The 15600-nt window shown below is 38.1% G+C and overlaps 2 protein-coding genes and 1 non-coding gene across 4 annotated transcripts in view; 2 read left to right on the forward strand and 1 right to left on the reverse strand.

The window, feature by feature from the left end:
- LOC139150805 (mapk-regulated corepressor-interacting protein 1-like) overlaps window positions 1-15600 on the reverse strand; it is a 74554-nt gene that overhangs the window by 50243 nt on the left and 8711 nt on the right. Inside the window, exons 1-3 of one of the 2 annotated variants that reach the window (XM_070723201.1) lie at window positions 5213-5346; window positions 5020-5095; window positions 3280-3398 (exon numbers count right to left, since the gene is read on the reverse strand). In XM_070723201.1, coding sequence (XP_070579302.1) covers window positions 3280-3398; window positions 5020-5095; window positions 5213-5264 — 247 coding nt within the window. In that variant the 5' untranslated portion in view covers window positions 5265-5346. Of the gene's footprint in view, window positions 1-3279; window positions 3399-5019; window positions 5096-5212; window positions 5347-15600 lie in introns of those variants that run through there. The other variant, XM_070723200.1, reaches the window with a different exon arrangement.
- Window positions 5262-15600, forward strand: part of LOC139150804 (methyltransferase-like 26) — a 29301-nt gene continuing 18962 nt past the window's right edge. The window contains exon 1 of the mRNA XM_070723199.1: window positions 5262-5357. The gene's annotated coding sequence lies outside the window, so the exon portion shown is untranslated. The remainder of the gene's footprint in view (window positions 5358-15600) is intronic.
- Window positions 5742-5812, forward strand: Trnag-ccc (transfer RNA glycine (anticodon CCC)). The gene has a single exon. It is a non-coding gene; the product is annotated as a tRNA-Gly (tRNA).

A 15600-nucleotide genomic window follows, 5' to 3' on the forward strand; every position in this document is an offset into this window, starting at 1 on the left:
GTTAAATATCCCTTCATTTTACTCTGTTTTCACATTTCTATGCCCAAAGGCTTTGGGCAAGTCTACATATGCATATGGAGGAACAAACGAGATGAAAAAAATCCGCAATTATAGGCCTCGTCGTCGTCAGCTGGTACTGGTAGGCATTTGAAATGCCCATTCTAAAATGTGCTCTGTAGCAGCAAAGAATGGTGTATCTAAGAGCAGGATTGGCCGTCAAGATCTCCATGAAAAACTGACCGTCAAAATGTAACTGAGCAAACTGGATCAGTAATAGGGAATCCCAAAACTGCTGTACTGCGCTTTCGACTGTCACTTCGTGTGGTTTATTTTTTATGCTTACAGCGGCCTAGATAGCAGTTAGCAGTGTGGTCTTTCCACATATTTCAACATATCTAACTATTGTCATCTCTGTACGTCTGTGTACCAGATATAAAAGCTGTCTGTCCAGGGGTTTTTAAAAGAAAATACTGTTCAGTATTTTTTGACCAAAATGACAAAATTGCTCCAAAATAGTAATTTTCCCAATTTTGTCATAATTTCAACAAATTAGAAGAGTAACACCCTTGCAAAGATCTAACCCAAATTTGAGAGCGATTGGCTGGCGGTTTCAGAGAAGAATAATTTTTACTGAAAATGAGAAAAATCACCAAAAAATTCAGCAAAAATACAAAATTAAGGATATCTTCACAATATTCATAAAACTGTATAAGGTTCACCTAAGGTACTTGCACACAAATTTTCAAAGCAATCAAAACAGCGGTTCTTGAGTTATTAATTCTTGACCATTTTCACATTTTGTAAGCTCATTTGCATAATTTTGGCAATGCAGACTTCATTTGAACAAAATCCCATCTATAGCCCAGGATGTATCCACACACCAAATACCAAGCTGAAACGTGCAGCGGTTTGCGTGTTTTTGATGTTGACGGACATACTGTACGTACATACATACATACATACATACATACATACATACAGACGCCATCGACTTCAGCTTATACGATAAACTCACATTGGCAGGGGTTTCATTAAGTTTTGAAGTAGGGGGCCAGAATGGAAAAGTAGGCGGCTTGCAGCTGCCATGACCACAAAGCGGTCGTCGTCGGGGGAGGGTCCGGGAGGGGGTATTCCCCCTCCCGGCCGAAGGCCGGAATTCCTGATAAATGAGCTAAAATTCAGTTTTTACAGCTCACAGTCTCTTGAATTTCTAGTATTTTTAGAGAATTGTCAAGGGCAATATGTGTTCATATCATAACAGCCATTTTCCTGGGAGATTAGGCCTAAATAATTAAAAATGATAAAATGTGGTAATGTTGACGATATTTTGAACAAAGAAAACTGAAGTCTTTAGAGCCTCTATGCTTTTAGGAGGTAAACTATAATAATTCACTATTATTAATGATAAATTTGATATGTAGATGATATTATACAGTGTTACATCTAGACAGGGGGATAGGGGATTCCCCCTCTGTTGAAATGTTGGCACCCCCAATTTGTCAAGGGGGACCACTCCCCCCCCCCCCCCCAATGAACTGGTGCCAGTCACACCTTAGAGGTACAAGTAGAATACATGAACTGATGAAATGTCCCCGAAATTTTCTGGTAAAGGGGTAAAATCCCCCTTGTTGATGCCATCCTGGATGAAACACTCATATTTTAAGCACAGTAAATGAGAAACTTTTCATTAATGTATAATGTTATGCTTAAAATTAAGAACCCTGGTGTTTGGTATGGAAATCTGTAGATGAAGGACTTTTATACCACTAGTGGGGAGGTAAAAAGGATAATTTGTATCACAATAATGATAAAAAATGACAATCATTACCATATTTCGCAAATAGAATCAAAGACCCTCAAAGTTATCTGACTATATGGGTATGCAAAGTAAGAACCTTGATATGGGATATGAAAATTTGTACGTTCAGAAGCTCACATTTGGATTTAACCTGACGACCGTTTTTGAAGTGAATTTAGAGGTCTGATCGTATTTTAAACCACTCTGGGCGACATTCTTATTGGCGTCGAAAGACCAGCTGGTTATATACCTTCGCATCTAAGCCTACCGCAGTGCAACGCACGTCGGCTTACTAAAATTCGAACTGTAATCGGGAAGTTTTTTCTTGAGAAAAAAATCAGGTCATTGCCTTCGAAAACAGTTCCAATCCACGTAATTATCCTTCTTTTGTTTCTTGGTCGACTTCAAAATCAAAGATCGTATAGCTAAGCTTGACCTTGCGATCGCTTCCGTCTTCTTTGTTCATTGACCATTTTGAGTTGAGCTAACGACGGCCGACAGGTGTAGTATGCGCGTTTTCATTGCCGTATAAAAAGGTCACCACATAGGAATCAGCAATTCAGGTAGCCAATAGAATCGTCCGTTGCAATTCCGATTTTTATTTAGGCAGTATACTCAACCACGGTCCCTCGAGGGACCGTGACTCAACACCGTGCTGCATCGTAGTACAAGGCGATCGTAATAGTCGCTCGTCTTATAAATTTTGTTTCACACAAAAGCCGTTGAAAAGTTTGATTACACAGCTTTTGAAAATTTTCCGTATCATTTCAGAAGGTAAAACATATTTTAGCTATGAAAGAGTTCAAATTTTCCGAAAAGTAGCGGGCGAAATCGTGAGAGTAACCGGTCAATTTTGCCGGCTGCCGGCTCTTAATGAAACCCCTGATTGGTATAACCAAATGTGAGCCAAAAATGATGGGAAAGTTTTGCCAATTTGGAAATATTACAGAATTCAGAAATTAAGAAAACAAAATGATCTAATGTAAGCAGCCCTTAATGAATGAAAATAGTTATGCCAAAGAGTAAAGTATCTCTGAATGCATACAATTCACAAATTTGCCCAAAAGGGGTTACCTATGTACACAGACACAGAATAAATAAAGCACTGTCACACAGGGCAGGATGCCAAAAGGGCTTTTACTTAGAGTTTCTAACCTGATTCAATGTGACTTGGTATATCTGATTTATCAGGTACTCATATTTATGTTGTTTGCTCTTTATATTGTATATGTTGGTTAAGAAAAGATTTCTATCAAATGGAACTAATTTCTTTCAACAATGAAATTTATAACAAGTATACTACATGTACTGGGGTCTGGGATATTGCAAAACTGCAATTAACATCAGCTGTCTGACATATCGTGGATGTTTAGCAGTGGCATGATACAATGGACAATAAGATGATTCTGTACCAACACTGATGTGCTATGTGAAATGTATCATAACATGTGGGCACAAGTTCTCTTATATACAAAACTTACCCTCTGAAAGATGTCTGACATTAGCTTCATGCTGTGGTGTCACTGGTTCATGTGTTGGAGTACTGTATGAATTTTGTCTTCTTTTGTTTCCGAAAGAACTAAACACAGGCCTTGGAGTACTGGAAATGAATATTACAATAAATTAAAATTAACACTTAACCTGAGATGAATATTGTACTAAGTATTTAAGACACAAAAGACAGTTTTTTAAAGTTACTTTTTGCATTATTTGAGTCCTATTAATGGCAACCATATTGTTTAAACTGGACAGTTATACATGTAATCTGCAAATCTCTCTATATCAAGCAGGCTGTCATAGCATGCAGTGATGTTACACCTTGGGCCAAAGTACTTGTGTACAGAGTCTGACAAAAGCAGTTAGTGTCTCAATGACATTCATGACAAATGACATAATAACCTTTCAGTGGCATTAACTTACCAAAATTACATGGGTTGTTGTAATAAATCAGATTGTGTACCTATTGTTCTTACACTGTGTGACGTACCTTTCTCTGCTTGGTGTCATGCTATACTTGCTAAAACTTCAGTAAAATATTCTAGTTGACCATGTTTTGAGGTCACTTTGGCATAGTTACACTGATACAGTATGTGGGTCAGAGGGTAATGAGGAAACGGACAACCCACATGGCTGACTCAACAATGGTGCCATATTGCAAGGTGATTGTTGCTCTCACAGCTATGAAAAACTGTCATAAATTTGCTCGTCTTCTGCAGTGAAGTCAACTTGGAAGTTTTTTCTAAACAGCATCAACCATTGTGAACGAAAACTTCTAGCCATTTTGAAAGTGTGTTTGTGTTTGACCACCGTCCCTCCACCGTAGGGACGGTGGTTTGAGTAAATTGTTGTTGATAGTTAATCCATGGAGGTCTACCTCCATGGGTTTCGAACCGGGCAGTATGTTTTCATAGCCAAACGCTTTCGAGCATTTTCTTATTCTCTTGCACAACCATTCCAAACTGTGGAGCGACAGTGGCGATACACGTTAATTACGTAAAGGAACGACTGTGCATATTTTGAAACTTTGAGGCATGACTGGGTAAATGAGGCAAAAATTACTCGAACTTAAATGTACCACACACAACAGCCCACGTCTTACACTCTTACATGTAAACTACATAGACTGGGATAAGTCAGGCTTTGCTTTCTTCGCGTCAATGTCGAGGAATATACACGTTACTTCCTTATAAACCTCGATGAGCTTTCTTTATTCCTGATGATATAAAACTAAAACCAAATTCTTTCACCAGCTTTGATTCTTGTTGTAGACAAAGATTTGTACAACGAGAATTACAAACACACAATTGCTGCACCGTTAAAACCCCTAATAACCACCAACAAAATGGATCTTTTTAATGTGAGTCTGTGATAAGAATTCAGACAGTTAACACAATAACTATTAAGGCGTTGATGGCAGGGATGAATGAGATAAAAGCAGTGCCGACACCAGATCGTCCCTCAGCCTCCAATTTGCCATCAATAAACCAGTCAATATAGTAGTAATGATGCCACGGAATCTGCGTCACGGGCCAGCCTTATGCAATCTAACCCACATGATCGAAATAGTCGTTTGCGTATGTACTTTTATCATGTTTATCAGCGATCAAAAATGGCTTCTAGGACATAGGTGTCATATAAAAAAATTGACTTCAACAACGTGTGACGATGTAGACTGACAGAACCGGGAAGATTACACGAAAACTACCAGAGAGCAACCTTACCTCATAGTAGCATGTCCGTTGAGTTCTCTCCGACTTGAGTCCAGCCTGTCTGAATTATCGAATTGCTGCGATATACCTGAAGAGTTCGACCACAAAAAATGTTTGAAGTGTGCTAGAACGACCGGATTTTCACCTAATGTGCCATGTGGTGAATATGAACATTATAGGACGGAAATCGTGGCGAAAAACTCACCCCTTCGGCTATCAATACGCAGTTTGTTTGCACCTTTGTTTAACGTGTACATCGCTGTGTTTCTCCCAACTGCGGCAATCGTCTTTTGCGCAAGCAAATGCGCATACCGGTCTCTGGACCATCTAGCTTTATCTACACTCTTAAGGTGCGTCAAATTTCACTTATTTTTAAGTTCATCTACTGTAAATTAATGTCAAAAGTCGGGTTATTATATTCTAAATACTGTATTCTGAAACCTGTTTGATCGAGCAAACTATACGCATATTCAAAATTTTGAATAAAATAATTCGATGTGTTGAGTATGCCGGAGTAATGTACAAGAAGTTAAGCATTTCTGACTCTCATGGCTGCATAGTCTAACGTGCGTCGACGTTGTGCGAGTCTTTCTAGTCAAATTATACAGCTTGTAAACCAAATGAACTGGTGATGTCTCATCGAAGATCCAACTGGCATAAACACGACAGACAACTTATGTAACAAGGCGTGATCGTATTTATTACATATAACTCGCCCCTTTCGCAGATCGATAGCACTGCTGGTGTAGTGGTAGCATGTAAGATTCCCATTCTTGCGAGCCGGGTTCGATTCCCGGGCAGTGCAAGTACCTTTTTCATGAACTTATCGAATCGCAGTAGTGACTCAACGGTGCCTTTCTACGTCGTTGATATCGTTTTCACCGCTTTCAACATCGTTTTCTCCTCCCAGTGTGACTTGTGTTAGGGAGCACCCATGTCTTGCTACCGGGGAGGACTAGGGGCGGGTCATTAGATCTTGGGAGGGGGTGGTCAAAAACAGGAAAAAAAAAATTCAGAGCAGAAAGTTAGAAAAAAAACTTCAAACTAGTTTGCAAAATAACAAAAAAATAAATAAGAATACAAATGCGTGAAAAAAAGTTTAAAATCTTGAATTTTTTTTAGATTTTACCGACAGGAAGCAGCTTTCTGTATTTTTAGTACATCCTCCAGGCACATTTTTAATTTTATTGTAAACATTTAGAGTGACTGTATCCCTTATACTGGAAGTTGTGATCGTCTTATCTTTTCAGGACTTTTGTATTCTGATCACTTGAAAATTATAAAATTGTAGAGCCTGTTTTCTACTTGTTTCATGCATACAAACCAAGCAGGTACACTTAGGTAAAACATTGAAACTATGGTATGGTTGTCAAGCTACATTTGCCTTCAAGATCAAGGTGAACAGATGCAGGCGACATTAGATAATTATACTTTTGTTCAGATTTACAGGTGAATAATTTTAGAGAATGAAATCATGCAACGAATCATTTTTATCTCCCAGAATATTTCTGAACACTGAAACTGCTTTTTGACGGGACGGATACTTATGAAAATTAAGTGACCCCCCTCTGAGCTGTTTGAAAAATATGTGACCCCCCCCCTTGCAGTTTTCAAATTTGAGGTGACATCCCCCCGCCCTGGATTTTGATGGCCCACCCCCAGCCATAATAACTGAACGCTCCCTAATCCGACAGCCTGACAGGTCATTCCAATTTACTTGATCAGCGTCGACGTCGCGATCGGCCGTACGTGTACCATGTCACGCTGCGACACCGTTGGTGATCTCGTGAAAAGACCGTGGTTTGGATCTTGTTTGACACGACCATGTCACTAAAAGCAAACTTAACGTTTTTAGCTCCAATTTGCCATACATGTATGGCAATTGGGAGGTTATATGGTTGAAAAGAGTCAGTATGTGAGATGTCTGTATGTATTGTTGTATGTATGGATGGATGTCTGTCCGTCCAACGCAAAAACTTACGAACCGCTGGATGTGTTAACCTGATTTTTGGTATAGTGATGCCGTGTGTGGTGTAGATGTGCCGTTGTTAAAATGGGTTAAAACTTTAACTTTAACTTTAACTTTATTGACGTTATTCCCTCAAAGGTGAACATAGTCAAGAACTAATACTACAAAAATAAGAAAAGGATACTTATCAAAAAATAATAAATATATATATATATATATATATATATATATATATATATATATATAAATATAAGATATAACTTTATGGAGAATATGAAATGTTGGGTAATCTTAAAAAATATCTGTTTCTTGGATAAATGTTGTGAGGTATATCATGCTATCTGTATTGCTCATTATGTAGCAAAATTTGGCTTGCAAATCCCAGTTGTTGAAGTTTTCATTGTTGACTGCTATCGAGTCTAACAATTTTTGTCGTGATTGTGTATGACATGGACAACACATGATATAATGAAATTCGTCCTCAACTGAGTTAGTATCACACCTATTACAAATTCTGTCCTCAGCTTTTAGTTTTGGTCTCATGTGTCTACCTTTCTCAATCATCAGATTATGATCACTTATTCTCAGCTTGGTAATTTATTTTCTGTCATTTTTATCCTTGATACAGCTTAAATACTTTTCCATTTTAAAATCTGTTTTAAACTTTCTATAAATGCGTAATTTGTTATTCTCCCCTGATGATGTCTTTTCTGCATTAACTTCATTTTCCATTTTAAAATGTAGTCATTACTTATCTTATCTGTTAAGTTTTTCACACTATGTTTATCATTTTGCCAAAAATTACCAACACTCTCCAATCCTGTAATTTCTTGCATGCAGTTGCCCAGGCCATGTTATTGTTAGTACAAAATACATCACCTCATGGATCAAAGTATTTTCTTTCTTAGTGCATGTTCTATACCAATATTTAACCATCATTTTCTTGATAAAAGTTAAAAGAGGATGCCTGCCCATCTCACCTCTCACTGCTAAATTTGTTGCTGACTGATTAACTTGGAGAAGTATTTTACACAACTTAAGATTCAATTTTTCAATTGGTGTCCTATCTGAATATTTCTCAGTTCCCCAAATTTCACATCCATAAGTTAGTATAGGCCTAATAACATGGTCAAAAATATGAATCCATGCATGAATATTTATGTTAGCTGATGAACTGACCACTTTTCTAATATAAAGAACGCTTTCAGTGCCTTCTTGTATAGAGTCTCCTTTGCAATGTCAAACTTCCCATTACATTTGAAGTCTATGCCTAAGTATTTTTAGCTTTGAACAATTTCTAATTTCATACTATTATAATAAAAGTTATATCTATGACGAAGGACCCTAGCATTCTTGTTGAAAACAATGACTTTGGTTTTGTTAGTGTTGACTTCTAAAATGAACGATGCATTCATTTGTATGTTTTTGGTACAATGTACTTGTACCTAAGTGCAGCCCATGAACTGACTACAAACAACAAAATTTTGACCATAATCACATACAGGCAATACAGGCACTCGCAACAGAATTGCAACCTAAAAGTACGCGCGAGTGTTAATTTTTTTATATTTCTGTGCGCGGCTTTCATCAGGTCATTTTGCGACACTCAGGTCACCCCCTCAGCTGGGATCATGGTTGGCCATCTGTGACGTCACAAGTGTGTTCATTTACATCGAACAGCGGTCCCACGCTGCCTTATCTCTGTCTGGTATCCGCTAGCAAAATTACCAGTGTGTCGCGTTGCCCATTCGCCATGTTTGCCAATGCGAATAGAAATCCCAAAAAATCGATCCTAATTCGCCACAGTGGTGAAAGTGATTTTTGTTTAAAAAATATGGCAAAATAAAGAAAAAACGTCACAGTGGCTTTTTTTAGTCTTTTGTTGATCTGCGCTTCTCTCTCGGCGATTCGCAAAAACTGTATCTACTTCCGTATTATTGCGTGCTTCTTTCCATAATCAAGCCAACGTCATTCAGTCTAGTGTACAGCAGGCATAAATGGCTCTCGCGAGAATTGAAACTTAGGCACACGCAATCGAGCCCTCGCGATAAATTTGATGTCATTTTGTCTAGTGTACAGCTGGCATAGGAACGCTCGCTCGCTCGCGAAAATTGAAACTTTTGCTATACATAGCAGACATACACATTTAAATCTAGGCCACAAGGTTCGGTGTTGCAGTTGATTTGCATTGCGGTCTAGATGCTTCCATGTTGCGGTCGATTTGCACGGGCGGTCCTCGTGGTCCGGTATTCCTCGTTGTTCTTCATTTTACCGATGTGTTCCGTGTTGCTGTCGATTTGTATCATGGAGGACTCTACCTCCATGATTTGTATCGTGATCTCTACGTTCCGTATCAGTGTTGGTGTTCATACAGCTGATTTGCATCGCGGTCCCAACCTGTGTAGCGCGTAGCGAGGTAGGCTAAGCCGATCTTAAGCCCGGATCGTAAGAACCAGAAGAGACAAGCACATTACGGTTCAAACACTCAACATGCAACACTTGACGGGAACTAGAAAAAGTTTACAGTTGAGCCGTTCACGTTCTTGCCGCTGTCACAGCCACCAAAAGAACAACGTCTTCCCATAGTGAAGGAGGACACTGCACTGATCATGTATGTGGACACCCTGGAAGTTACCCCACGTGGGGAGCTTACGGAGGTGTGAAATACTTTACTTCCCGTTATGAGATACGGCGTCGGCAAACTTCAGAAAGCCAAAAAAAGTTGACTGGAGAGGCTCGGGGGACACGCCCACATTGCATTTTTCTTTTGCCATATTTCATAATCACGCACGCTAATCGAAAAAAGAAATGAATGTGACTGTTTTATAGACCATCAACTGTATTTTTGTGATTTTGCAACATGGGCATTTCACCAGACCTTTAATTGGAATGTAATTAACTCTTGTTTATATTATTATAAGCAGTAGTATCAAGTTGAACAAGCTGATATTGATAGGTTGGGCGGCTGTTGGAGGTTAAAAACTGTAAAATTAAATGTATGTATGTATGCATGTCTACCTGTCTGTCTGTCTGTCTGTCTGTCTGTCTGTCTGTATGTATGTATGTATGTATGTATGTTAGTTAGTATGTGCGGATGTATGTCCATCCACATTAAAAACTCCTAAACCGTGGCACCTACCATCTTAGAATTTGGTGAACAGGTGCACCCAGGAGTGGAGATGTGAATTTGTTCAAATGAACACGTCAAAGTCAAAAATATGCAAATGAGGGGGAAAAAGGAAAAATCTTGCAAATGCTAAACTTTGTAACCACTGGCTGGATTTATTTGAAACTTGGTATGCAGGCTCTTTAAATAATTATAGTGACTTTAGTTATATTTCTTCAAATTGTGGTGAAATGTTGAAAGTTGTATTTTTGGGCGATTTTCCCGTTTTTGGTCAAAAAACTTTTTTTGAAAGCGCTCATCCCATTGCCTTGAAAACTTGTATGTATGATCCCAGGTTTGCCTTTGTCAGATTCGTTCAAATTGTGGTGAAATTTTCATATTTGTATTTTTGGGGCAATTATTTTCCCCATTTTTTGTCAAAAAATCCCAGGTTTGCCTTTGTCAGATTCGTTCAAATTGTGGTGAAATTTTTCATATTTGTATTTTTGGGAAAATTCTTCCCATTTTTTGTCAAAAAATCATTTTCTCCCAAAGTATTTGTTGGATTGCTTAAAAACATGATAGTCTTGATCCTAGGGTTGTTTTCTGTCAGATGTGTAAAAGTCGTGAGATGGAGCATTCTCACATTCCTGGCTGCTGGGAGTGCGGGATCGACGGTGTGGGGAAAATCGATCCCACACACTCAGAAATCGTCCCACACTCTGAAGTAAATATTACACGAGCTCTGATTGGATGATAAACAGACTTTTTCGTTCCACACGCAGAATGTTATCTAATGGCAGGACAGAATGTTATCCGATGGCACGACAAGTAACACACAGACCGGAACTACAAAGTAAGCAGGTCATAGTACAGTGGCAGATGACAGAGTTGTCATGATTTTGAATAACTTTGTACGTGTCCAATGTGAATTTAGTGCTTTTTTGGTCATGTGAGAAAAAGAATCTCACTCACCAAGGACCTGGGATCAGATTTCTCACACTGGTTGGGGATATTTTGTCTCAAACTCGCAGGTGAGAAATCTGATCCCCCTAGGTCGTTGGGGGTGTGAGATTCTATTATTTCATATTGCTGGGGTAAAGGATTAATTTGGACTTGCAATGGAATTTTCTCAGTAATCAACCTGTAAGAATTCAATGTCATGTGTGTACTGGTACTTAGTATCTCTGTAAAATGGGAGCACAGTGTCATTGACACTATTTTTTCACGAATCTTGACTATCGATAGAGTCCTGAGCTTGTTGGAGGATGTGCGGACTGAGGTTAATTGGAAAATTGTTTTTAAACATGGACATTTAATGTTAGTGCAGTTTGTTTCGAGCTGAGACATTATAACCGTATCGTCATACTTACAAAGCATATATTGAAAATTACTGCAAAGACAGTCACTTTTCGTATCCGTGGATTTTAGATAGAGTCCTGAGCTTACCGGAGGATGCAACGGACTAAAATAGATTTGAGCCCCATTCAATTATCAGATTTATCTAATATAAATTAGTGACTTGATGAAATATTCAATGGAAAACAAAAGAATGACAAACTGTTCATGGGCTATTGACACATTCGCTAATGCGAGAACCTGGGATTGAGAAGGGCGCCTTTAACATGGACGGAGTTTTAACGTTAGTGCAGTTTGCTCCGAGCTGAGACATTTAAACTCAGTTTCGTCATATACACAGCGTATTGGATATTGCAGATTGCTGCAAATTATTGACTTTTCGTATCAATGGACTTTAGATAGAGTCCTGAGCTCACTGTAGGATACAACGGACTAACGTGGATGGAGTTTTAAGGCTAGTGCAGTTTGCTCTAAACTGAGATATTTCAACCGTTTCGTCATACATAGCGTATTGGATTGCAGTTTGTTGGAAACGTAGCATTTTTTCATGAATGTTGACTATAGATAGAGTCCCGAGCATATTGGAGTATTCTACGGACTGAGATCTAAGATTGGTAATTTCTCAGCCTGGACGGAGTTTTTACTCCGAGCTGAGACATTTTAACCGTTTCGTAATATACACAGCGTATTTGATATTGCAGATTGCTGCAAATTATTGACTTTTCGTTTCCATGGACTTTAGATAGAGTTCTTAGCTCATTGGGTAGGATACAACGGACTGGCGGATAGATACCGTAGGTAATTTCTTAATTCCTAACCCTAACCCTAACCCTAACCCTAACCCTAACCCTAACCCTAAGATTGGTAATTTCTCAGCCTGGACGGAGTTTTTACTCCGAGCTTAGACATTTTAATCGTTTCGTAATATACACAGCGTATTTGATATTGCAGATTGCTGCAAATTATTGACTTTTCGTTTCCATGGACTTTAGATAGAGTTCTTAGCTCATTGGGTAGGATACAACGGACTGGCGGATAGATACCGTAGGTAATTTCTTAACGTCTGTAACGTGGACGGAGTTTTAAGGTTAGTGCAGTTTGCTCCGAGCTGAGACATTTTGATCATTTTTGCGCATCAGATATTGCACATTGCTGCAAAGTGATAGACTTTACCTATCCGTTGACTTTAGGGACTGGTCTTCAGCCTGGGGGTGGATTCATGGGGGTCACCCTGTTTTTGATTTTGGTGATAGGGGGGGTCACAATGTTTTTGAAATGCCCAATAGGGGGGTCAGTGTGTTTTTGAATTTTGAAACAGGCTCATCATTGCCTAAAATGCTAGTGTCAGCCACAAATTTCATCATTCAGTTGTATTTTTCGGCGCACCCTTTGGGCGCGTAACTTTAATAATCAGTCATATTTTTCGGCACACCCAATTTTAACATATCAAGCATATTTATATCAGAGATATCTGTATGTTCAATAATTTTTTCAGCGTGCTATTCAAGCTCATTACTTTAATATATCAGACATTTTTCAGCACGCCCTTCAGGTGCATGACTTTAATATACAAGGCATATATATCAGAGATCTCAGCATGTTTCATATTTTTCGGCACGCCCTTCGGGCGCCATACTTTAATAAATCTGAGATATATGTGTTGATGTTTGCTAAGTGAAAGTGTACCATTATGAAATCTGCATTTCATATAAAAAGAATGACAAATTCCTGATATTTTTCTGTTCTCTCTATGAGAATTCAGTATGAGAAAGCAACATGCACTATTATTTCACAATATATATTTGATACAGTGACTTATTTTAGAGATAGAAAAATGACAAGATATCTTTCCTTCTCATAGATGCAACTATTTTCCTTTGTGTCACAGGTTTCCTGTAGAAAGATGCTTTTTTATGAACAAAATATTAAATCACTTTATTGCATAACAACACACTTCGGAAAGTGCAGTATAGCAAGAACAAAACTAAACATTGCATAAAACATTGTTGTCTATGTCTTTACCTGCAGCTGCTGGGGGAAACATAGTGTTTGTAATATATTTCATGAGAGACAGCGTATCATCTGAAGTTAAAATGTACAAAAACTTATCTCTTTCATTTAAACTATCAAATATAGGATAATACAACTTCATTGCAGAAAAGAGAACTTCTCTATCACTATTATATTTTTGACACTTCATTAAATAGTGAAATTCATCCTCGACGGAAGACTTACAAAACTTACAAAATCTGGATTCAGGTGGAATTCTTGGTTTTGACCTTCTGCCCAACTCGATTTGTAAACAGTGATCAGAAATACGAAGTTTTGTGACCAATTTTCTACAGCGTAAGTTCTTAATATCCAGTAAGTAATTCTCTAAACCAAACTTAGTTTTAAATTCTTTGTACGTTCTGAGCTTATTATTTCCCTTCCCAAGAGACTTATTATCATTGTGTAAATCACTGTACCAAGAAACTTGATAATGTTTGCGTAAGTTATTCTGTACAATTTTAATAGTGGCATTAATGTTACACACAGCTGACCAAATATTACCCTCGCTATAAGTATCTAGTATGTTTTGAATGAACTCAAACCACTTTGAATGATATCTTGCAGAAAGATACGCTGAACGTAACAGAATGTCATCACTGAAAACTAACTTATGCCAATATTTTAACATGCGTTTGACTATGACTATTAAAGGCAGTTTTTGTCATTATTAGCTGTACTTTTATGGTTTCAATGTTTGTAAACAAGAAAAGGTCCTCTCAGACACTGTACACATCAGATTTGGCTAAAAAAGCTCTCTATGGCTCCTCAGGAGATTTAATTGGATGCATGGTTGGCAAGTCTTAACACCCATCAAAGTTTTGATTCACTGCTTTTTCCTCTTTGATATTAATGATTGACATCCATATCTGTACAACAGTTCAGGACATCTGGGTAAGCATAGATGATGTGAATACATTCACAGCTCATTCAAAATGTACTGTATTCAAACTTTACGATTGACACTTTGAAATTCCTATCTTACAACTGACATGTCAACAATTTCATTAAAACATAGAATGACTATTTAAAATATAAATATATGTAAAATATAATATATATATATATATATATATATATATATATATATATATATAATTTATGTCCACCTTTTGTTTTACCTATGTCGCGCAAGGGGGGGGGGTCACCCTAGCTGTTTTCGAAATTTGGAATGGGGGGTCACCCTGTTTTCAAAATTTGGAATGGGGGGGCAGCCACTTTTTGACGTTGGCAAAAAATAAACCACCGCGCCTCCCCCCCCCCTCCCCAGGCCGAAGAAACTGACAAGTCCCTTAGATAGAGTCCTGAGTTTATTGGCGGATGCTACGGACTGAAATAGATTGGTAATTTCTTAGCCTTGACGGAGTTTTAACGTCAGTGCAGATTGCTCAGAGCTGAGACATTTTAATAATTTTGCATTATGCATAGCTTGTTGGATATTGCAGATTGCAGCAAAGTCCAAGACTTTTCTTAAGTGTGGACAATATTATTGCCCTTAGCATATTGAAGAATGCTAGGAACTTAGATGAATTTGTCGTTTCTTAACAAGAGAGGGGTTTTAACGTTATAGAGCAGGTTTCTCCGTGCTGAGACATTTAAATTTTAGTCAGATAGTACAGACAATCTGATTAAAATCAGATGTAGAGTACGGCGACGTCTTCTTATGCGTACGCGGCCGGTATTCTCTCGCTGTCGTCTCGTAGTGAGAGGCGACAGCGAGAGAATACCACGTACGCATAAGAAGACGTCACCGTACTCTACATCTGATTTTAATCAGATTGATACAGATTGCTGCAAACTATTTTCGTGCCATAACTACTTTCACACGCTACGGTAATCTTCTCAACTCATGGACAGTATTCTTGTCGTGTCAACTTTTTATCTCATAATTCTACGAACAGCATTGTAAAGTTGGTATATATATATTTGCATTGTCACAAAGTATTTTGTACCAATAAAGAAAGTAACCTTCGAACACTTCTTTGATAATAAGTGTTCACAAAATAACTATGCAAATTACGAAAAGGACCTTTATTCGCAAATACTGTTAACTTTTAGAAATCTCGTGATGTTTTCGTTGTAAATATTTGCTAAGTTGCCATGGAGATTA

The sequence above is a fragment of the Ptychodera flava genome, chromosome 15 (genome assembly GCF_041260155.1).
Source record: "Ptychodera flava strain L36383 chromosome 15, AS_Pfla_20210202, whole genome shotgun sequence".
Lineage (NCBI taxonomy): Eukaryota > Metazoa > Hemichordata > Enteropneusta > Ptychoderidae > Ptychodera > Ptychodera flava.